We start from the raw sequence: 24,137 nt of genomic DNA on the forward strand, positions 1-24,137 counted from the left end.
TGTGCACGTGTGTCTGTGTGTACATGTACATATATGTATGTGTGTTTATATGCACACACACGCATGCACGTAGAGGTTGCTCACCTCTTGCTGAGCTCCTTCAGGGCGCCGCTCCGGCACAGGCCCAGGTAATCCCCCAGGAGCTTCAGCTGCTCCCGGCTCCTCCCAATGAGGTGCATCCGCTCCACATGCTCGTACAGAGACGCGTTCACCATCTGCAGGTTGATGAGGGGCTGGGCCCGGATCTGTGTCAGAAACTTCAGGGCCTGCCTGCAGATCTGGGGGTGCCACCAGGCATTGGGGATGGGAAGGAATGGCTGTTCAGTAAGCACTGCCCGGCCAGGTGCCACATGACCTGCTCACTTACCTGAGAGGCTATCTTCATTTTACAGATGGGAAATGGAGGCTCAAGGAGATCAGGAGATTTGGCTAGGGTCACCCAGCTTGTAAATGGTACAGTCAAGCTCTGAACCCAGTTTATCTGACTCCCAAACCCGCTCTCCCTTTAATGGCAAGGGTCGCTGCCCCTCCCCAACCATGCTGAGATGAGGGAGGGACTGCTCTGGTAATGCCCCCTCCCTCTGGGCCTCACAGATCCTTCCCACTCTTTCCTGTCCTCCCGGCCCCTATTTCCCCCACTAAAGGAAACAGGCACTCCCCTCTGTGCCCTGACTCAGGAACCAGGTGACGACGGGCTGAGTCAGGCTCCAGCCACAGGAAGCTACAGATCAGACACAGCTCACCAACAGGCTTCCCTGAGCTCCCTCGGCTCACACCAGCAGCAGCACCGGGGCTCCGTGTGCAGCTGAGTGATCCGTCTCAGTCTCTCCCGGCTGACAGGGTGTTGAAGGTTCTACCCTTGGCCCTGATCCTAATACCAACGCCAGTAATCAAGCGCCTACTATTTGCAAAACACTGGGCCAGGAACTTGACCACATTCTCCCTTCATCCTCAGAACAACCCGTTAGGGAGGGTGTCCCTGTCCCCATTTTCTAGATGAGGAAACGGAGGCTTAGAGGAGCTAACGTGGCTTATACAACCTGCCCGCAGAACCCGTCAGGTCTGAGCTGAGGTGTCATCTCTGAACGCCAGGCTGCTGCACTAACCAGAAGCCCCCTCCCCTGCAGTGGCCTCGCTGCCTTGTAAGGACGGAGGAGCTGTTCTCCACAGCCGACAAGTGCATAGTGGTTAGAAGTCTGGCTTTGGCCTGGCTCAGATCTTTAACCTCTTAACTAGTCCTTTCATTACATATTTTATTTCTGGTGGCTTTGTTTTTGATACTATTATAAATGATTATCTTTTAAAATAGTAATTTGTTTGCTGATATATAGAAATGAAATTGATTTATTTGACTGTCGTATCCAGCAACGTTTTCAAATTCTAATAAATTGTGTAGGCAAAAAAAAAAGTCTGGCCTCGGAGTCAGAACAGAATTGAATCCTGCCTCCACCACTTTATACCTATATGACCTGGTGAAACTTATCCCGCTCTGTGACTCAGTTTCCTATTCTGTAAAATGGGGAAAATGAGAGCAACTAAGGCTCACTGGTTTGGGGCCTTTTCGTTCGCTGCTGCTGCTTTAGTGCTGAGGCCCGGCACTTGGCAGGATGTCAGCCCAGGACTGAGGCTTCTTTCTCATGGGATTCTTTTTTTTTTCTTTTTTTTTTTTTGCGACGGAGTCTTGCTCTGTCGCCCAGGCTGGAGTGCAGTGGCGCGGTCTCCACTCACTGCAAGCTCCGCCTCCCGGGTTCAAGCCATTCTCCTGCCTCAGCCTCCCGTGTAGCTGGGACTACAGGCGTCCGCCACTACGCCCGGCTAATTTTTGTATTCTTAGTAGAGACAGCGTTTCACTGTGTTAGTCAGGATGGTCTCGATCTCCTGACCTCGTGATCCACCCGTCTCAGCCTCTCAAAGTGCTGGGATTACAGGCGTGAGCCACCGCGCCTGGCCTCTCATGGGATTATTTTGAATTCAGATTAAGAGGTATTCCAGGAGAGCTCCTGGCACAGGGCCTGGCAGGTGGCACATCCCCAGTAAATGTGAGCTGCTATCAGTTGCTGTGTGAGTGCCTGGTGTGGCCCTGTTGTCCCCTTGAGGGCTGGGGGACGAAACTGGCCCTCAGGAGACCTGCTCCTGTATCTGGGGGCTGAGGGGACCTCTGACGTCTTGTCTCCCAGCTCCACCAGCATCTCTCACCTCCCCCAGCAATGGACAACCTCTTATTTTCCCGTAGCCTGGGGCCCTGAGGTACCAGCCCCCCAACTTAGGGAGAGCCCAATGGCAAACTCCTGGTGACTTGGGTCAAGCTGCTTTTCTCTAACCCTAACTCAGTTCTTCCCATTACTTGGCCCCAGGCCTTGGGTGAGGCTCTGATGAAGTAACACACAGGAATGTGTGCGGAACACTGCCAAGCACTGCAGATGGGCAGGGGCTTTGTGCTCCCCAGCAACTGTTCCTATCCTGTGGGAATGGAGGAGACAGACAGAGAGAAGCCTCACCCCTGGGCTGACATCCTGTCAGTGCCAGCCAGGCCTCAGCACAAGTGGGTCAGCCAGAACAGCAACGGTGAACAATAAGGCCCCAAACCCGTGGGACAGCCACTTTCTATCTTGAATTTCCCTGTCTTTCCTAGGCCAGCAATTTTTGAGAGGGAGAGCAAGCTGAGGATTTCCTGCTCTCAGATATGCCTAGAAAAGGACTGTACTTTTCTAGTTAGAGAAGGAAGTGGCACAAGGATGAGGGCAGTGAATAAGGAGATGGCTCAATGGAAGTATCAGGGTCCTGTAAATAGTGAACGTGTTTTATGATCAAAGGGCTGTTTGCATTTTTTGGTGATTTTGAGGTTTAATTTCCTCTATATGGTTAGATATTTAACACTGAGAGCAGGGGTGGGGACAAGGCAAACAACAAAAAAATCAAAATGAAGCCAACTTCTGTGGGGTTTCCCCATCCCAGGGAGGTGGAGGCTGAGGTAGAACTGACTGAAAGAGTCACCTTCCCTGCACTGTGATGAAGACACAGCCACACATCAGGACTACATAGCTGGCAGGCCCTGACTCTCCAGAGAAGCAAACAGCTTCTTCCTTGTGTTTGTGTCTGTCTTAGTAGAAATCTGTGCCTTTGGAAGAAAACCAAATTTGCACCCCTTGAGGCAGACACTGACCAAGTGAATTAGGTAGATGGGTGGGTGAATAGGCAGGAGGTGTGATAGGCCCCAGGGAGAGAAAGGACACTGTTCTAACTGACAGGCACATACTGCCACACCTGCCCTCCCAACAGCCCCGCCACAGACACTGTTGTTAATCCTCCTTTTACAGATGAGGAAACTGAAGCTAATTTGCTCATGGTAACATAGCTAGGAAAGTGGCTAAGTTCAGCTGGAGAAAAGGAAAATTCTGAAAGACTTTAGGGTACATCTTATTCAAAAGCATTTGGTGAACATAAAAAATTAGTATTATACCCAAGGTATAATATTAAGTGAACCAAGCTTCTTATAAAGCAGTATGAGTCCTGTCTGATCCCAACTTTATAAAAAATAGATGCATATGTCAATAAATGCACAGAAAAGGGTATACCCCAAAATGTTAATAATGGTGACCTCTGGGTTATGGCACAGAATTTTGATTGGTCTTTGGGCTTTTTTGTAATTTTAAAATGTTAAACAACAACCATGTATTATCTTAATAATGGGGGGAGCCACAGAAAAAGTGCTTTTCAAAACATGAAATAAATATGCTCATGCAGGGCCTGCAGGGGGGGTGCAGTCATCTGGGCCTCATAGGGTTGGCAAAGGCAAGGATGACTGCTCCAAGGTATAGCCAGCTCGCTGGCCAGCCCATCTACCTATCCACCTATGTATTCACCCATCCACCCAGCCATATACCCACCGTCTACCCATCTACCCATTCACCTACCCATCTACCCATCTACCTACCCATCCACCTACCCACCAACCCATCCACTCATCCACCTAACCATTTACCCATCTGCCTACCGAGGCACCCATCCACCTACCTACCTACCCATCCACCTAACCATCCACCTAGCCACCTGCTCATCCACCTACCTACCTGCCCACCCACCTAGCCATGCATCCATTTACCTATCTAATCTATTCTATCTATTCTTTCTTTCTATCTATCTATCTATCTATCTATCTATCTATCTATCTATTATCTATCTATCTATCTATTATCTATCTATCTATCTATCTATCTATCTATCTATCTGTTTATCTAACATTTATCTGCTGGTACCTTAAGCAGTTATGTTTGTTGCTGCAGGAAACCATCCTCAGACTCCCTCCTGGGGACCAAGACAGCCACCGACGGAGCTCTGCCCAGGGCTGTGGACAGGCACCAAGCTTTTCTCTTGGTTAGCTCCCCTACATCAGTGCCTGAACCAGTGACCCCGGTTTCCCTTGTTTAGAGGAGCCAAACTCCTCTAAACAGATGAACAGCAGCAGCAAAGAGGAGTGAACACCCCTCTGTCCCTCAGCAGCCCTGAGTGGCTCTGACAGGCTGGGCTTGAGACTTACCGGGCGCTTGGTGAGGTCCCAGTTGTGGATGATCCTGGCCGGAATCACTGAGGCATCGTCTTGGTGGCAGATGTCACAGTAATAGAGGCCAGAGAAGGCACAGAGCTTGGGTCGTACAAAGGAGAAGCCGATCTGCCGGGAGCAGCCTGGGGAGATGGGTAGAGAGTGAGTGGTGTGGCCAGAGTGAGCTCCTAGTAACTTGGGAGCTGCTGTGGTGGAAAGGATCTGCTAATTTTGTTTTTAAAGGTAGGTACAAACACAAGAATAACCACTCGTATTTCCACCACTCAGAACTCCCCTACTAATTAATCTTTACAACAACACACTGTAAGAATATCATTATTTTACAGCTGAAGAAATGGATGCTCAGAGAGGTTAGGAAATCTGTCTGGTTACATAGTGATGAAGTGGCGTGGCTGGCATTCAGATCTGGGTTTGGCTGGTTCCAGAGCCTGCGTTCTGCTCCATTACTCCTTGCTGCCTGTGTCCAGTGTCCCCACTGCTGGCTTGGCAATGCCAGCCTCCTCTAGGTCCACCCCTCCACTCGGGCCCCAGAATGGAAGCAGCAGAGTAAGGGCTGTGGCGAGCAGCGAAGTAGCTGGGGGGCAGGGACTGGGGTCGGGGATGGCAACAGGGAGTGGATGGGCAGCCAGCAGGGGGCAGGGGAGTCCGCACAGTGTTGGATGCCTCGGGACTGTGGGGCAGGACTGGCTTCGGCCCCCTTGTTGGAGGCATCTCCACAGCTGGGGCCAGTGGGAATGGGAGTGGGGTGTGCCCTGGGCAAAAAGCAGAGGCCCTGACTCAAATTCTGAACATGTGTCGACTCCTCCAGGGGCAGGCAGAAGGGTCCCCAGGGCCTTGAGACCATAGGGCAGGCTGTGCTGCTCACCAGCTGCCTCACCCTGACCTTCATCTAATTTCTCAAAGTTCCATTTGAGTGACTGTAAAATTCAGTTACTACCAGCTATTTTGTGGGGTTATTACAAAGCTTAAATGAGACAAGGTTCTGCAAGTACCCTGCAAATTATGAAATACAACCCAGATGCCAGTGGTTGGTGTATGCCACTGAGCCATGCCTGCTGGGTAGAAAGGAAACCCAAACTCCCTGGTGGCACAGTCCCACCTGCTGGTGGGTGGCAGCCATGGTGAGAGTTACCCCCGCAGCATTCACACCCACAGGCAAGAAACCCTTTCTCGCAAGCCCTGGAGTCCCGGCCCCCTCAGAGCCTGGCCCCACAGGCTGAAGAGCAAAGTGTGAGTGCTGGGGCAGGAGGGGGAGAGGCCAAGTGAGGCTTGCAGGTGTTCTCTGCAGGAAGCTCTGTTCTGCCTAGCTTCTCCCATCCTCCCGGGGCCAACCGCAGACCACTTCCTTTCAGAAGCTTGAAGCAGGCTTCCCTCCAGTCTGCGCCAACAGGACAGCTCCCAAACCAAGGCTCAGCTTCTTGCTCTGGCCTTCTGCAGCAGGGCAACCCCCTCACAGGTCACCTGAGGGTCCCATGGTGATAGGACACCATCTGCCCCGGATGGTGGGGGGAGTGGGAGGAGCTAACAATGGAATGTGGGCAGGGGGATGTCACGCACCCCTGAATAATACCCTAGAGGGATGCCCTCTAGGGTCCTGCCTATGAGCACAGGCTCTGGGGCCTGACCGTCAAGGTCCCAATTCTGCCTCTGGCCAGGCATGGTTGCTGACACCTGTAATCCCAGCACTGTGGGAGGCTGAAGCAGGAGGATCACTTGAGCCTAGGAGTTCAAGACCAGCTTGAGCAACATGGGGAGACCCCATCTCTACTAAAACGAACAAACAAATAAAAAAGGAAAATTCTGCCTCTGCCACTTACTAGCTGTCTGAACTTAGTGGCAGACACCAACCAGGTACTTACCAGCTCTGTGCTTCAGTCCTTCCCTATCAAAAGAGATGATGATAGTAGCACCTATCTCTACAGGGTTGTTATGAGACTTAAATGAGATAATCCAAATAAAGCAGCTGGCCCAGTACCCAGCACAGAAGTATTAGACTTGATGATGAGGAAGACATAGCAGATGTACTGACTTGGAATAACATCCACAGTGTAGGAAAAAACCAAGTTGCAGAACAATACATCCAGCGTTCATCACAGCAGCCAAGAGCCCCGTGTGCCCCCTTTAAATGTAAATGAATTTAAATGGAAAATTCAATTGCTTAACCACACTAGCCACACTTTAAGCACCCGGTAGCACCATGTGTCTCACAGCTATGGCACTGGACACACAGATCTAGGAAATTTTTATCACCACAGAGAGTTCTATTGGACAGCACTGAATAGCACCAGCCCATTTTTGTAATTTAAAAAAAAGGGTGTACACTTATAAAAGCAGCAGAAATATGTGGAAGCATACCATGCCCCTGCTCTGAAAGAACAGGATAGTAGAGCAAGAAGAAAATGAAGTGGGCTGGGACTCCCTGAGCAGCGCAGTGAGCAGCCAGCCTGCAGCCCATCAGTGGGAGGTGGCAGGAGAGGGATGGGTGAACAGGGCCAACCGCCTATGAGCGGAGCACTGGCCCCAGCCGGGGCTGGGGAGGAGCAGAAGCTGCAGGGCAAGCCTGATCTGTGGCCTCATCCCTAGGGGAAGGATGGGGGCATTTGCAGGGAGGCAGAAGGGTGGGGAGCCTAAATCAGGAATCCGCAGGAGGCGGAGTGAGGCTGGCAGGCTGGGGGTGGCAGCAGAGCAAGTCGGCACCTGCACAGAAGCAGCCTTGGGAGTCAAGGCCTTTCTCCATGGGGATGGCCACCAGGTACTGCAGCAGGAAGCCGTTTTCCCGGGTGGCAAATTTCAGAACCTCCTGACAGTTTTCATCCAGGCTCCCGCCCAGGGTCACCGCCTCCTCGGCCGTCTCCAAGTAGGATGCCAGGACTTTGCGGACCAGGTCCCTCCACAGGGCGGCCTCCTCCGCGTTCCCGGCCTGCAGCTTCAGGACGGCCTTGGCCGTGATGATTTTGAAGAAGGACGGGCCCCCAAGGCTCGTGTCTGGCAGGATGTCCCGGATGGTCTCCACGCCATGGCTGTCACTCAGCATCTTCTCATTGTTCCTGATGCGGAAACATTTCAGAGCCTCCAAGGACAGGGAAAAGATATAGGGCATCCAGGTCCTGTCCATGTACAAGTACAGCAGGGACTCCTTGATGGCATCTGGCTCTGGAACCTGGGCGGACGACCAGTCAAACTGCGTGCCCTGGAGGGCCGCGGGCTCTGACAGCAGGTCTGAGGGAGAGGGGCAGCCCTGGGGTGCCTCGGGGGGGTCCTCAGGCTGGTCTGGGTACTGCACGTTCACCCACTCATCCTCCTGCTGAGGCCGGACCTTCTGCAGGGCCTCCCGCACCCGGTCCAGCCAGTCCTCGGCTTCATCCTGGGAGGAGGCGCGCAGGGCCAGCTTCTTGCCAGAGAAGACCAGCTCGAAGCGCCCGTCACTGTGGGCCGGCCCCACAGACTCACAGCGCAGCAGGGAGCAGTTCTCCACACAGGTGCGCTCCTCGTTGCTCAGGTAGAGGCGGAACTCCAGCGGGGAGAGCTCACAGAAGAGCTCCTTCCAGATGCCCATTGCCCCCCGCCGCTCCACGGTACCTAGCTTCATGAGACCCCGGAACGGGTTGGACAGTCCTGGAGGCAGAGGCAAAAAGCACATTAGTTGGCAGGCCTGTCTCTGTCCTGCCCAAGGCAGCATCTGCTGCCTGATGCCCTGTAGTGCGTGTGGACAGTGACTGTCCCCAGAACACAGACCAGCCACGGGGCACTATCACATGGGACCCTGAAAGCTGGATAGGAACATCTCCATTTGCACCTCCACTGCTGCTCTTGCGTCCTGTATTTCACTGAGAAAATAAAAGCACCCAAAAGATCACCTCCACATGCCCTGTTCCCTACACCCACGCCCTCCCTTCTGTTGCCAGGGATGAACCAAGTGTGCTTCTTTCTGTATGAGGCCAAACCCTCCATTTGTGCAGGAGGTCTCTCCTTCTGCAACCTACTCAAGGACAAGGAGCAGTCCCTCTCTCCTCTGTTGCTGTTTCCTTGCTTCTCTATTGGGTGACTCCCATTGGCACACATGCACGCTGTCATTTCTCCCATCTTTAGAAACACGTCTCGTCTCCACAAAAATTAGCCAAGTGTGGTGGTGGGTGCCTGTACTCCCAGCTACTTGGGAGGCTGAGGCAGGAGAATAGCTTGAACCCAGGAGGCGGAGGTTGCAGTGAGCCGAGATCGTGCCACTGCACTCCAGCCTGGGCGACAGAGTGAGACTCCGTCTCAAGGAAAAAAAAAGGAAGCACTGGAGGACCTTAAACAAATAGCAGATCCTCCAGCCTGGCCAACATAGTGAAACACCATCTCTATTAAAATTGCAAAAATTGGCCGGGCGCAGGGGCTCACGCCTGTAATCCCAGCATTTTAGGAGGCCGAGGCGGGCAGATCACCGGAGGTCAGGAGTTCGAGACCAGCCGGACCAACATGGAGAAACCCCATCTCTACTAAAAATACAAAATGAGCCGGGCGTGGTGGCTCATGCCTGTAATCTCAGCTACTCGGGTGGCTGAGGCAGAAGAATTGCTTGAACCTGGGAAGTGGAGGTTGTGGTGAGCTGAGATCGCATCATTGCACTCCAGCCTGGGTAACAAGAGCGAAACTCTGCCTCAAAAAAAAAAAACAAAAATGCAAAAATTAGCTGGGCATGGTGGCAGGTGCCTGTAATCCCAGCTGCTTGGGAGGCTGAGACAGGAGAATTGCTTGAAGCCAGGAGGCTGAGGTTGCAGTGAGCAGAGATCACACCACTGTACTCCAGCCTGGGTGACAAAGGGAGACTCCATCTCAAAACAAATAAACAAACAAAACAGATTTGATTAAAATAGCAGATTTGATTAAGCTCCCCCAGAGCTGTTACATAAACCAACTACTGAGGGTAAACAGCTTTGGAAGGACCAGTTAAAACACCTGGGGCTTCATGGAGCCGGATGTGCTCTGAGCTATAGGTGGAATCAAGAGTTTTCTATAATCATAAATTGCATAGTTTTCAGGGAAAATATTTTCCTATTTGACTGGTGAAACAGTATTTTTGTCCTCTGTAGGCAGTTTTGAGACAATATAGTACTTTTCCTGAAATGCTTCCCTGAATGAGCACGATTATGATGGCATTCTGGAATGAGGTTTTATAGTACTTGTGGGAACACACTACCTCTTTAGCAATGGAAAACAGGACTTCAGAGCTGCCTTCTGAAAGACCTGGTCCCTGCAGATGGGACCCACCCGGGACCCTCCTAGTAACCTACCCATCTGTCTCCGGTGTACCACCCGGAAGCTCTTATGCCCCTGGGATGGGGCTGCCTGGGCTTGCCTTCTTCCTGGGGAAGGTACACACGCTTGGTCTAATGTCCCTAGGGAGCAGCTTTTTCTTGGTCCTTGAGAAAAATGCCTCTGGAGACCAGGCCTTGACTCTGGAGTCCCCCTGGAAGAAGCTATTGGGTGGTCTGAAGCAATCTCCAGGGGTTGCTCCTGGGAAGGCCGGTAAAAGTCATCTTCTGAGATCCAGCTCTTGTTTTTCTGTTGGGAAAGAAGACAGCAGTTGTTTGTTTTAAAGTTTTTTTTGTTTTTGTTTTGAGACGGGGTCTCGCTGTGTTGCCCAGGCTGGAGTGCAATGGCGCAACCTCGGCTCACTGCAACCTCTGGCTCCTGGGTTCAAGCGATTCTCCTGCCTCAGCCTCCCGAGTAGCTAGGATTACAGGCGCCCACCACCATGCCCAGCTAATTTTTGTATTTTTAGTAGAGACAGGGTTTCACCATGTTGGCCAGGCTGATCTAGAACTCCTGACTTCAGGTGAGCCACCCGCCTCAGCCTCCCAAAGTGCTGGGATTACAGGCATGAGCCACCATGCCCAGCCTGAAGTTTTTTTTTGTTTTTTAAGTCTTTGTCTAGATATGGCTCATATATCATAAAATTAACCCGCTTAAAGTATGTAATTCGGCCAGCCACGGTGGCTCATACCTGTAACCGCAGCACTTTGGGAGGCCGAGGTCAGAGGATCACCTGAGCCCAGGAGTTTGAGACCAACCTGGGCAACATAGTGAGAACCTATCTCTACAAAAAATAACTAGCTGGGTGTGATGGCATACACCTGTAGTCTCAGCTACTGAGGAGGCTGAAGCAGGAGAATCACTTGACCTGGGGAAGTCAAGGCTGCAGTGAGCCATGCAGCCTGGTCGCAGCCTAGGCAACAGAATGAGACCCCATCTCTAAAAAAAAAATTAAACAGTGTCCAATTCAATCATTTTGGCTTAGTCACAGAGTTGTGCAATCATCGCCACCATCTAAGTTTAGCAAATTTTCCTCACCCAAAAAGGAAACCCTATACCCATTAGCCGTCATCCCCATTTCCCCTGGCCACTCTCAGCTCTAGGCACCCACTCATCTACTTTCAGCCCCTACACATCTGCCTGTTCTGGACATCTCATATAGATGGAACCTGCGACACGTGACCTTTTGTGCCTGGCTTCTTTCTCTTAGTGGAAGGTTTTCAAGGTGCATCCATGTTATATAAGCATGTGTAAGTGTTCATTCCTTTTTATTGCCAAATAATATTCCATTGTCTGGATCCACCACATTTGGCTTATCCACTCATCGGCTGATAGACATTTGGGTTGTTTCTACTTTTTGTCTATTATGAATAGTGCTGCTATGATCACTTATACACAAGTTTTTGTGTCGACATGTTTCATTGTCTTGGGCAAATACTTAGGAGTAGACTTGCTGGGTCATGTGTAACTCTATGTTTCCCTTCTTGAGGAACTACCAAACTGTTTTCCAAAGTGGCTGCACCATTTTATATTCCCACCAGCAATGTATGAGGGTTCCAATTTCTCTCCTTGAGAAATATATTCAAATCCATCCAAATCTACTCAAATCCATTGTCTGTCTTAAAATGGGGCTGTCTTTTTGTTGTTGAGTTGTGTTGTGGGTTGAATTGTGACCCCCACAAAAGGACATGTTGAAACCCTACCCCCCAGTACCTCAGAATGTGACCTTTTTTGGAAATAGAGTCTTTGCAGAAGTAATTAGTTAAGATGAGGTCATGTTGGAGTAGAATGGGCTGTTCATCTCGTATGACTGATGTCCTTACAAGAGGAGGAGAAAAGCTACACGAAGACAGGAGAACACCAAGTGGAGACAGAGATACAGAGGATGAACGTGTGTGACAGCAGAGGGGAGACCGGAGTGACATGTCTACAAACCAAGGAATGCAAATGAGCACCTGCAACGCCAACACCCAAAAGAAAGGTGGGAACAGATTCTTCCTTAGACTCTCCAGAAGGAGCCTCCAGAACTATCAGAGAATAAATATCAGGGTTTTTTTTGTTTTTGAGACAGAGCCTCACTCTGTCACCCAGGCCAGAGTGCAGTGGTGCAATCTCAGCTCACTGCAACCTCCGCCTCCCAGGTTCAAGCAATTCTCCTGCCTCACCCTCATGAGTAGCTGGGATTACAGGTACCCGCCACCACGTCCAGCTAATTTTTGTATTTCTAGTAGAGACAAAGTTTCGCCATGTTGGCCAGGCTGGTCTTGAACTCCTGACCTCAGGTGATCCACTTGCCTCAGCCTTCCAAAGTGCTGGGATTATAGGCGTGAGCCACCGTGCCTGGCCTGTTTTGTTTTGAGGCAGGGTCTCACTCTTTGCCCAGGCTGGAGTACAGTGGCACAATCAGGGCTCATTGCAGCCTTGACTGCCCAGGCTCAAGCAATCCTCCTGCTTTAGCCCCACTGAGTAGCTGAGACTACAGGCAAGCACCAGCATGTCCAGCAAATTTGTTATATTTTTAGTAGAGATGGGGTTTCACCATGTTGGCCAGGCTGGTCTGGAACTCCTGGACTCAAGTGATCTGCCCACCTTTGCCTCTCAAAGTGCTGAGGTCACAGGCATGAGCCACCTGCCCAGCAATGTCTGTTGTTTTAAACCATCCTGTGTATGGTACTTTGTTATGGCGGCCCTAGGAACTAATACAAGTTGTAAGGTGCTTTATATATTCTGAATATGAGACCCTTATCAGATTTATGATTTGCAAATAATTTCTCCATTCTGTGAGGTGTCATTTCACTTTCTGGATGGTGTGCCCTCTGGAGCACATAAGTTGTTAGTTTTGATGAAGTCTAGTTTATCTATTTTTGTTGTTGTTTATGCTTCTGGTGTTGTATCTTAAAAAATCATTGCCTAAGTCAGTATCACAAAGATTTACTTCTGTGTTTTCTGCCACGAGCTGTATAGTTTTAGCTCTTACATTTAGGTTTCTGATCCATTTCGGGTTAGTTTTGTGTAAGGTGTTAGGAAGGGGTGTTATTATTTTGCACGTGGGTATCCAGCTGTCCCAGCACGTAGGGTTTCTCAGCCCTGCTTTAGGGTTTGTCAGTCCTGCTTTTGGGTTGAGATGAGGGTGGCCTGGCGAGCAGGCCTCAGGGTCCTCATTGGCCACCTCCGCCTCTGCCGCCCACTTCTGTGCAGGCCCCTGCGACCCCAGGCAGCCAGGTCCTGCCCCTTCCCTTCGTTGTTCTCTTTTGAATCTGAAGCTGCTCACTGGCTGGGGGAGATGGGGTTGCAGGGAGCATCTGGGGTGAGTAGGCTTGTGGGAGTGGATTCCGGTTTCTTTTCTCCAGTACTTCAAATCCTCCCTGGCTTTCTGTGCCTCAACATGGAAGGGCAGAGGCAAGGAAGCTGGCTAGGCCACCCTAAGTGTCAGTGTACACAGAGGAAATGAGTCACACAGTGGGACCAGCCCCACTGTTTTGTTAAGTGCCACTAACCTCACCCTGACATCGCTATTTCCGGTCCCTGAATCCAGATTGTGCTCCCTGCTTTGTAAACAGGGAAGGGTTGCTTTGGACAGTTGGATCCATTCAGATGCTATACAACTCCTCAAGCCAAGGGTGGCAAGTTTTGACTCAAGCGACGTGGGGGGTGGCTCACAGAACTAGGTCCCCAGAGACTCCTCCATGGGGCCTTCAGAACTGGCAGGTGCTTCCCCCTGCCAGTGACAGATGATGTGTCAGTCAGGGCGGCCACTGGGGACCATCCACAACACTAGATTCTGAGCAAAGCCTGCCTAGGTCATCAAGACCTGGGAGACCTCCCTGAGGAAAACAGGTGGAAGAAAAAGCTCCCCGGCAACCATGTGGCTGTCCTGGCAGCCTCACATATACCTGGGAAGTTGTGTGATCTCCAGCCTCTGGCGGGAGAGGGCACTGTCCCTGAAGACTCAGCTCAGGAGACATCCATCACCTCCACCTGGAAGCTTCTCTCACCCTTCCCCAGCCTCCACTCCTTCCCACCCCCTAGCTGGGTTAGGGGATCCCACAATATTTTGTGCTTACCCTCATTCTAGCACCTATAAGGCTGTTTGGAATAGTTTTCTTGATATCTCCAGCAAGTGCCTGGCCCAGAGTCATACAAGATGAGGGTATAAATAATGACCATCCCAATGTCTTTAACATAAAATAACAAAGGTGGGTCAAGTGGACTGAAAGGAAGGAGACAAATATAAATTTTAAGATTGTGGACATTCAGGATGGGCATGATGGATTATGCCTGTAATCCAAGCACTTTGGGAGGTTGAGGTGAGAAAACTGCTTGAGACCAGAAGTTTGAGACCAGCCTGGCCAACATGGCAAAACCTTGTCTCTACTAAAAATACAAAAATTAGCTGGGCATTGTGGTGCATGCCTGTAATCTTAGCTATTCAGGAGGCTGAGGCACAAGAATTGCTTGAGCCTCGGAGGCAGGGGTTGCAGTGAGCCGAGATGGATAGAGCTATTGCACTCCCACCTGGGCAACAGAGCAAGAGTCTGTCTCAAAAAAAAAAAAAAGGTTTATGGACATTCACTGGGGAGGGCTTCTCTCTCCTTTGAGGAAAGAGACTGCTAGGAAATGTTCAGATACAGTCCACTGAGCACAGCTGCCAGGAAATGAAACTAGGGAACACCTTTTACTCTCTTAAGCAACTGGGAAAAACAGTGGAAACGTAGGTTCCTCAGAATTTCTGCACATGAGCCTGGACAGAGCTCTGAGGCTGTGTGCTCCTGGCCCCAGGTGGGTGGGGAGAGGGGAGAGGGTGTGAGAGAGAGTGCACGCATGAACATCATTGTTTCTCTCTTCTCTCCATTTTTTCTTTCAGAGATGGAGTCTTACTCTGTCGCCCAGGCTGGGTCGCAGTGGTATGATCTCAGCTCGCTGCAACCTTTGCCTCTCAGGTTCAAGTGATTCTCCTGCCTCAGCCTCCTGAGTAGCTGGGATAACAGGCTCACACCATCATGCCCGGCTAATTTTTGTATTTTTAGTACAGATGGGATTTCACCATATTGGTCAGGCTGGTCTCAAACTCCTGACCTCAGGTGATCCACCTGCCTCAGCCTCCCAAAATGCTGGGATTACAGGCGTGAGCCACTGCACCTGGCCCCCTTCTCTCCCTTTTTCCCACCACCATCCTACAACCTGCTCACTCAGGCAGGGTCCATGTCTGGCCAGCACCCTGCCCTTTATAGTGGAATGAAACCATCACCGACTAAGGATCTATACCAGAGCTGCAACTGCCACCAGGGACCCAAGACAGAGAAATGCCACCTTGCATTACTGAAGGGTTCACGACACCATATACAACAGCTGAATCCCCATGAGGAGTGTGGCTGAGGAGTGAGACGCAAGGTCCCTGGGCCACTTTCAGAAGGATGAGACTTTGTCCAGCCTGTCCTCATTATGCCAGGCAAATGAACTGCCTGTACTCATAACTGTGGGAGGGGAACCACATACCATGGGCAGGTGGTCCATGGAGACAGTGATTAAGACCAAGTCCTAGAACTCACACTGCCCTCTGGAAGTTAAACTGAAATGAACTCACAACCCCCAGATCCCAGACATGCATCACCCTTGAGAGCCCCCTATTCCCTTCACCTCTCCTTCCCAGTGCTTAGCACAAGTGTAATTATGATGTGGATAATCATTTGTCTAATCTAATGTCTGTCCCCGAAGGGCCTTTGTCTGTCCTGTTGTATCACTCCACCCCTGCCACCTAACATGGTGCTTGGCTTATAGTAGGTGGTTTGGGTTCAATGAATTAAAAATAAATGTTTTTAAAAGAAAGACTGAATGGGTCTCTACACTACAAAACTTGATAGTGGCCTCAATATCTCCCCCAAAATAACATCAAATAAAAAGCATGTGGCTAATTGACAGAAGCATAGAAAGATGAGGACCACAGGGGCAAACATGCAGGGCACAGCCTGGCACAGTCCACAGGCCAGGAGCCCAGCAGACCCACGCGAGCTGGGTGACTGGTGGTGCCAGTGACTGGTGCCTGGTGACTACCTACTGAATGAGCAGTGAATGAATCCACAATCCAATGAATTCCCTGTGAGACAGACACAGGATGGGGGTAGGATCTGAGATTCTCACATCAGACTCAGCACCAAGCGCTCAGATGTCCTAAGCAAACTTCCAGCGATCAGAGTCCCCTGTAGCCGGCACAGAAGCAGAGCCGGCCATGATCACACCAACCTGACCACCTTGTCCACTCGATGGTACACTTCGATGACCCGCTTTGGCCTCCCAAAGTGCTAGGATTAGAGGCGTGAGCTATCATGCCCAGCCTGAATGTCCATAATTTCACATTTGTCTCCTTCCTTCCAGTCCTCTTGACCCACCTTTGTTATTTTATATTAAAGACATTGGGATGGTCATGATTTATTCACTCATGATTCTGGGCCAGGTACTTGCTGGAGATACCAAGAAAAAGAACCATTCCAAACAGCCTTATAGCTAGGATGGGGGAACAAAATAAACTTAGGAGTTGGCATCTCAAGAGTCTCTTGTGAGTTCAAGAACTATTCACTGATGCCTACTCTCTCCCAGGTACAGTGCTTGGTGCTGACAATACAGAAGCGAACAGGCCTGGTGCTCTGTATCATAGAGCTAATATTCTAGTAAGGAAGATAGAAAATAAACAAGGAGACAAAGAGATAATATATTGTAATTGCACATAGTGATGAGTGTTATAAGTGAAGTCAAGCAGATGAATGGGACAGAGAGTCACTGGGGATAGTGCTTTTGAGCTACAGAGGTCCAGTCAGGGAAGGTTAAGACAATAATGAAGTGAGTTGGGAAAGAAGGAACAGCAAATGTAAAAGCCTGAGGCTGGGCCGGGCACAGTGGCTCCTGCCTGTAATCCCAGCACTTTGAGAGGCCAAGGTGGGCCGATCACTTGAGGTCAGGAGTTCGAGACCAGCCTGGCCAACATGGTGAAACCCTATCTCTACTAAAAATACAAACATTAGCTGGGCGTGGTAGTAGGCATCTGTAATCCCAGCTACTTGGGAGGCTGAGGCAGGAGAATCTGGGGTTTGTGAGTTCGTTTCAGTTTAACTCCCAGAGGGCAGTGTGAGTTCTCTGGGAGGCGGAGGTTTCAGTGAGCTGAGATTGCACCACTGTACTTCAGCCTGAGTGACAGAGTGAGACTCTGCCTCAAAAAAAAAATTTTTTTTTAAAGAAGCCTGATGTTGGAAGGAGCTCGCTTGGACTACAGAGCTGCAAGGAGGCCAGTGGGTCAGAGCTTAGTGAGCAAAGATGCTAGCTCGCTTGGACGACAGAGCTGCAAGGAGGCCAGTGGGTCAGAGCTTAGTGAGCAAAGATGCTAGCTCGCTTAGACTACAGAGCTGCAAGGAGGCCGGTGGGTCGGAGCTTAGTGAGCAAAGATGCTAGCTCGCTTGGACTACAGAGCTGCAAGGAGGCCGGTGGGTCAGAGCTTAGTGAGCAAAGTTGCTATCCTGTCCCATCAGCTTTGAGGCCCTGGCAAAATAAGATGCCTGAGCCAGCAAAGCAGAAGCTGGACCCTGGGCAGGAGTGAACTCAACATGGTTAGTGACACTCTGGAGCCCTGTGGGGCGCACAGCCTGCATCCCCAGCAGACGTCACTCTGCCTCCAGCTCGAGGCAGGGGCTGCAGAGCTTTCCTCTTCAGCCTTCAGCTAGAGTTGGCAGGTGCATAGTTGCAACCTTCAGGGTCCTAGAGCATTCATTTTCAGGAAGTACATCTTCAGGATGTACTGAAGCATCTTCAGAACAGCAAATACGAAGAGTCTGACCCACACTGACAGTTTTGTGATTTACATGGTCATATTCAAGAAACAGAGTGAGGCCAATCAGATAGCCATATGGAAAAATATGAGCTTTGACTTCTAACTCATACCACACACAAAAATTAATCCCAGAAAGATCATAAACCTAACTGTGAAAGATAAATCACTAAAGCTTCTAGAAGATAAAATAGGCAAATACCTTCAGATCCTTGGGGGAGATGAATATCTCTTAAATGGGACAAAAACCAAGCAAACCATAAACAAAAAGACTGATAAACTGCACATCATTGAAAGAATCTCTGTTCAATAAACATACCATTAGGAGGTTTAAAAGTCAAGCCCTATAGACTAGAAAAAGATACTTGATATAGATACTGTTTTTCTCCAATAAAAGACTTATATCTGTAATATATAAAGAGCTCCTACAAATCAACACATACACATACAACTCAATTTAAGACCAGGATGACAACTTGGACAGACATTCTATAAAAGAGGATTGACTGACCAATAAGCAAATGAAAAGGTATCATCTTTAGTCATCAAGGAAATGAAAATTAAAACCACTACACATCTACCAGAGTGGCTAAAATTAAAAAGATTGGTAACACCATTGGCCAGGATAAAGAGCAACTAGAATGCTCATTTGTCGCCAATATGAGTATAAATTAGCACAGACACTTTAGGAAACTGTTTGGTGCTGGTATCTATTAAAGTTAAACATATGCCACCGAAGGACCTAGCAATTCCATTCCCAGATATATATATCCACAGAAATAAGCACCGAGGTTCTCCAAAAGCATGTACAAGAATGTTCACTACAGCTGTCTTCATAATAGTCAAAACCTGGAAACAACCCAAATGTCCATTAACAGAATGGATAATAGGGGGCGATGTATTTTTACAATGGAGTACTACTACAGAACAATGGAAAAGAACGAACTGCAGCTTCATGCTCTATGTACAGTTGCAGCTCACAGATGTAGTGTTCAGCGAAAGAAACCAGACACAAAAGAATACATACTGCACGATTCCATTTATAGGCGTGAAGTTCTACAACAGGAAAAACTAACGCACCACGCTAGAAGTCAGAATGGTGGATTTCAAGGTGCGCGATGACTGGGAGAAGGTACACAAGAGCCTCTGGTGGGCTAGAGGGCTAGACACATTCTGTATCTTGATCTAGATGGTGGTCACAGGGTGCACATCATATGTAAATACTCACCAAGGTGGACACTTGGACCCTGAAGATCTGGTACTTCAGATACATCATTCCTCAAAAAAATTTTACAGGAGAAAGTGGGGCAGTTCAATGGGGAAAGGATGGCCTTTTCAACAAATGGTGCTGGCTCCACTGGGTGTCTACATCCTTCATACACAAAAGTTAACTCAAGATGGACCACAGACTCACTTGTAAGAGCTAAACTGATAACATTCTTAGAAGAAATCATGGAAGTAAATCTTTGTGACCTTGGATTAGGTAATGGGTACTTAGATAGAACACCAAAAGCACAATTAGATAAATTGGACTACATCAAAAGTAAAGCTTTTATGCTGCCAAAAATACCATCAAAAGAGTGAACAGACAACCTGCAGAATGGGAGAAAATATCTGTAAATCATGTATCTGGTAAGGGTCTAGTATCCAGAATATACACGGTTTAAAGAACTAGCCTGGGCAACATGGTGAAACCTCTACTCTATAAAAAACACAAAAAAACTAGCTGGGCATGGTGGTGTGAGGCTATAGTCCCAGCTACTCAGGAGGCTAAGGCGGGAGGATCACCTGAGCCCAGGAAGTTGAGGCTGCAGTGAGCTGAGATCACGCCACTCCACTCCAGCCTTGAGACAGAGCAAGACTCTGTCTCAAAAAAAAAAAAAAAAAGAAAAAGAAAAAGAAAGAAAGAAAAAAGTACTATTATAACTCAATAATAAGAAGATAACATAATTTGGCTGGGTGCAGTGGCTCACACCTGTAATCCTAGCACTTTGGGAGGCCAAGGCAGGTGGATCACCTGAGGTCAGGTGTTCAAGACCAGCCTGGCCAACATGCTAAAATCCCGTCTCTACAAAAATACAAAAATTAGCCAGGTATGGTGGCAGGCACCTGTAATCCCTGCTACTCAGGAGGCTGAGGCAGGAGAATCGCTTGAACCCGGGAGGCAGAGGTTGCAGTGAGTCAAGGTTGTGCCATCGCACTCCAGCCCGGGGGCCAAGAGCGAGATTTCATCTCAAAAAAACCAAAAGCATAATTTAAAAATGGGCAAAGGTAGGCTGAATGTGCTGGCTCATGCCTGTAATCCCGGCACTTTGAGAGGTTGAGGCAGAAGAATTGCTTGAGTCCAGGAATTTGAGGGCAGCCTGGCAACATCGCAAAACCCCGTCACTACAAAAAATACAAAAAATTAGCTGGTCATGGTGGCGCATGCCTATAGTCCCAGCTACTTGGGAGGCTGAGGTGGGATAATCACTTGAGGTTGGGAGGTTGAGGTTGCAGTGAGCTGTGATCACACCACTGCACTCTAGAAAGGCCAAAGTTTTGGAAAAGACATTTCTCCAAAGAAGATACACAAGTGGCCAATAAGCACATGGAAAGATGTTCAACTTCATTAGCTGTCAGGGAAACATAAATCAGAACCACAATGAGCTCCCACTTCTTACGCACTGTGATGGCTATCATAATAATTTTTTAAAAAACTAGACAGTAACAACTGTTGGTGGGGATGTGGCGAATATAAAATGGGGCAGGCTGCTTTGGAAAACAGTTTGGCAGTTCCTCAAAAGGTTAAACATAGTTATCATATGATCTGAAAAATTCTACTCCTAGCTATGCATCCAGGAGAATTAAAAACATGTCCACACAAAAACTTATACACAAATATTTGCAGCAGCATTATTTATAATAGCCCTAAGTGGAAATAACCCAAACATCCATCAATTGATGAAACCTTACATAAAAAGTGACTTAGCCATACAGTGGAATATACAGTGGGGTATTACTCAGCAATAAAAAGGAATGAAGTATTCATACACACAACAACATGGATGAATGTTAAAAACACATGCTGGCCGGGCGCGGTGGCTCAAGCCTGTAATCCCAGCACTTTGGGAGGCCGAGGCGGGCGGATCACGAGGTCAGGAGATCGAGACCATCCTGGCTAACATGGTGAAACCCCGTCTCTACTAAAAATACAAAAAACTAGCCGGGCGTGGTGGCGGGCGCCTGTAGTCCCAGCTACTCGGAGGCTGAGGCAGGAGAATGGCCTGAACCTGGGAGGCGGAGCTTGCAGTGAGCCGAGATCGCGCCACTGCACTCCAGCCTGGGTGACACAGCGCGAGACTCCGTCTCAAAAAAAAAAAAAAAATAAAATAAAATAAAATAAAAACACATGCTACATGAAGGAAGCCAGACACAAAAGGTCACACATTACATGACCTCATTTATATAAAATGGCAAGAATGGACAAATCTATCAAGATAGAAAGTAAATTAGTGGTGGCCAGGGGTTAAATGGAGAGAGATGGGGAGTGACTGCTAATAGGCAGAAGGTTTCTTCCATAGGGGATAGAAGTGTTCTACAATTAGACTGTGGTGATGATTACACAACCCTATGAATATACTAAAAACACAGTATTATACTTTAAACAGGTGAATTGTATGTATTTTAATTCTATCTCGATAAAGCTGTTTTAAAAAAAGGCGGGGGGGAGGTGCCTCTGCTTGTCTATTCCATGGCCCTGGCCCCATCCTGAGTCATATGACTTAGAGGAAGCTTGTCCAACCCACAGCCCATAGGCCACATGCAGCCCAGGACAGCTTTCAGTGTGGCCCAACACAAATTCATAAATTGTCTTAAAACATTATGAGATTTTTGGCTGGGTGTGGTGACTCATGTCTGTAATCCCAGCACTTTGGGAGGCCGAGGCGGGTGGATCATTTAAGGTTGGGAGTTCAAAACCAGCCTGGCCAACATGGCAAAACCCCGTCTCTACGAAAAATACAAGAATTAGCTGGTCATGGTGGTGGGCGCCTGTAATCCCAGCTACTCGGGAGGCTGAGGCAAAAGAATCACTTGAACCAGGGAGGTGGAGGTTGCAGTGAGCCGAGATCGCACCACTGCACTCCAGCCTGGGTGACAGAGAGAGACATTATCTCAAAAAAACAAACAGAGAACAAAAAACATAATGAGATTATTTTTGTGATTTTTTTGAAGCTCATCACCTATCATTAGTGTTACTGTATTTTATGTGTGACCCAAGACAATTTTTCTCCTTCCAGTGTGGCCCAGGGAAGCCAAAAGATCGGACACTCCTGATCTAGAAGCTACTACCCAAAGAGAAGAGCACGAATAGAGCTGAAAATGCAAGACTAGACTTCACCCTGAGCCCCAGACCATGGCAGAGATATACTCCCAGCTTTGTGTCCGTGTATGCACAAGCATACAAATCCCTGCCTCTGCTTTCCATGACCCTATCTTGCCCTCCATGGTGTGGTTTAAATATGAAGCCAGGTTGGGCATGGTGACTCATGCCTGTAATCCTAGCACTTCGGGAGGCTGAGGTGGGAGGATCGCTCAAGGCTAAGCAACATAATGAAACCCCGTATCCATTAAAAAAAAAAAAAAGAATTAGCTGGGCAAGTTGGTGCCACCTGTGGTTCTAGCTACTCTAGAGGCTGAAGTGAGAGGATTGCTTGAGCATGGGAGGTCGAGGCTGCAGTCAGCTGTGATTGTACCACCGCACTCCAGCCTGGGTTACAGAGCAAGGCCTTGTCTCAAGAAAAAAACAAAACAAAATAAAAACAACTGTGAAGCTTAGAAAAAGAAGTAGTCAGAGGCACCTAAGCCTGTAAAGGTATTTACTCTCCCTCCCACCACTGCACCACCAGCCCTACCCGCACTGTCTCTTTCCTCTCTTGTGGACTTTCTCTGGAGCCTGCCCCTAGCATTCTAGAGCAATTGCTTTCCCTCACCCTGCTGGCTAGGCTGCTGGGGCTTGAACTGCAGCAGGGGCAGATAGCACACACATCTTTTTCCTACCCACACTCAGTAAACATCAATAACTTGGCCGGGCGCGGTGGCTCAAGCTTGTAATCCCAGCACTTTGGGAGGCCGAGACGGGCGGATCACGAGGTCGGGAGATCAAGACCATCCTGGCTAACACGGTGAAACCCCGTCTCTACTAAAAAATACAAAAAAAAACTAGCCGGGCGAGGTGGCGGGCGCCTGTAGTGCCAGCTACTCCGGAGGCTGAGGCAGGAGAATGGCGTGAACCCGGGAGGCGGAGCTTGCAGTGAGCTGAGATCCGGCCACAGCACTCCAGCCTGGGCGACAGAGCGAGACTCCGTCTCAAAAAAAAAAAAAAAAAAAAAAAAAACATCAATAACTTTGGAAAACCACAAAGGCCGACCGGGCGCGGTGGCTCAAGCCTGTAATCCCAGCACTTTGGGAGGCCGAGACGGGCGGATCACGAGGTCAGGAGATCGAGACCATCCTGGCTAACATGGTGAAACCCCGTCTCTATTAAGAAATACAAAAAACTAGCCGGGCGAGGTGGCGGGCGTCTGTAGTCCCAGCTACTCAGGAGGCTGAGGCCGGAGAATGGCATGAACCCGGGAGGCGGAGCTTGCAGTGAGCTGAGATCTGGCCACTGCACTCCAGCCCGGGCGACAGAGCGAGACTCCGTCTCAAAAAAAAAAAAAAAAAAAAAAAAAAAGAAAACCACAAAGGCCAAACAAGAACAAATGGAAAAGACAAAAGAGCTCAAATTCACAGCCTTTGGCTGGTGCTTCATTGGGCCAGTAGTTCTCAAGCCTCTCTACTCACTTGGTTCTCTCAAGGAGATGCCCAGGGCTGGCTTCCCTCAGGGACTATGTTGACCCTGGCCTCGAACTTTTGGGCTCAAGGAATCCTCCTGCCTCAGCCTCCCAACTAGCTGGGACCACAGGCTTGTGTCACTGCACATGGCTGGATTGGCTTATTCTACAACAGCACTGTCCAATGGAAATATAGTATGAGCCACATATATAATTTTAAATGTTCTAGCAGCCACATTTTTAAAAAGTATGGCACAGGTTCTCAAGATCTCCTAGGGCTGTGTTAATAGGCCATGGTTTAAACATAAATTTTGTTTTAAAGTAGAAAGAAATAGGTGAAATTAATTTTAATAATATATTTTATTTAATACAATATATCCAAAATCTTCTTTTCTCTTTCTTTTTTTTTCCAGACAAGGTCTCCCTGTCACCCAGGCTGGAGTACAGTGATGTAATCACAGCTCATTGCAGCCTCAACCTTCTGGGCTCAGGCCATCTTTCCACCTCCCTGGTAACTGGGACTACAGCCACACACTACCATGCCCAGCTAATTTTTGTATTTTTTGTAGAGATGGGGTCTCACTTTGTTGCCCAGGTTGGTCTCCAACTCCTGGGCTCAAGCAATCTTCCCTCCTTGGCTTTCCAAAGC

General features: G+C 49.0%; 1 protein-coding gene across 3 annotated transcripts in view; it reads right to left on the bottom strand.

Moving 5' to 3' along the window:
- PLEKHM1 (pleckstrin homology and RUN domain containing M1) overlaps positions 1-24,137 on the bottom strand; it is a 55,884-nt gene that overhangs the window by 9,024 nt on the left and 22,723 nt on the right. For all 3 annotated transcript variants that reach the window (XM_025362202.1, XM_025362204.1, XM_025362203.1), the window contains 4 exons: positions 9,838-10,108; positions 7,259-8,176; positions 4,538-4,683; positions 85-278 (listed from right to left, as the gene is read on the bottom strand). In XM_025362202.1, the coding sequence (XP_025217987.1) occupies positions 85-278; positions 4,538-4,683; positions 7,259-8,176; positions 9,838-10,108 (1,529 nt within the window). The remainder of the gene's footprint in view (positions 1-84; positions 279-4,537; positions 4,684-7,258; positions 8,177-9,837; positions 10,109-24,137) is intronic.

The sequence above is a fragment of the Theropithecus gelada genome, chromosome 16 (assembly GCF_003255815.1).
Source record: "Theropithecus gelada isolate Dixy chromosome 16, Tgel_1.0, whole genome shotgun sequence".
NCBI classification, from domain to species: Eukaryota; Metazoa; Chordata; class Mammalia; order Primates; family Cercopithecidae; genus Theropithecus; species Theropithecus gelada.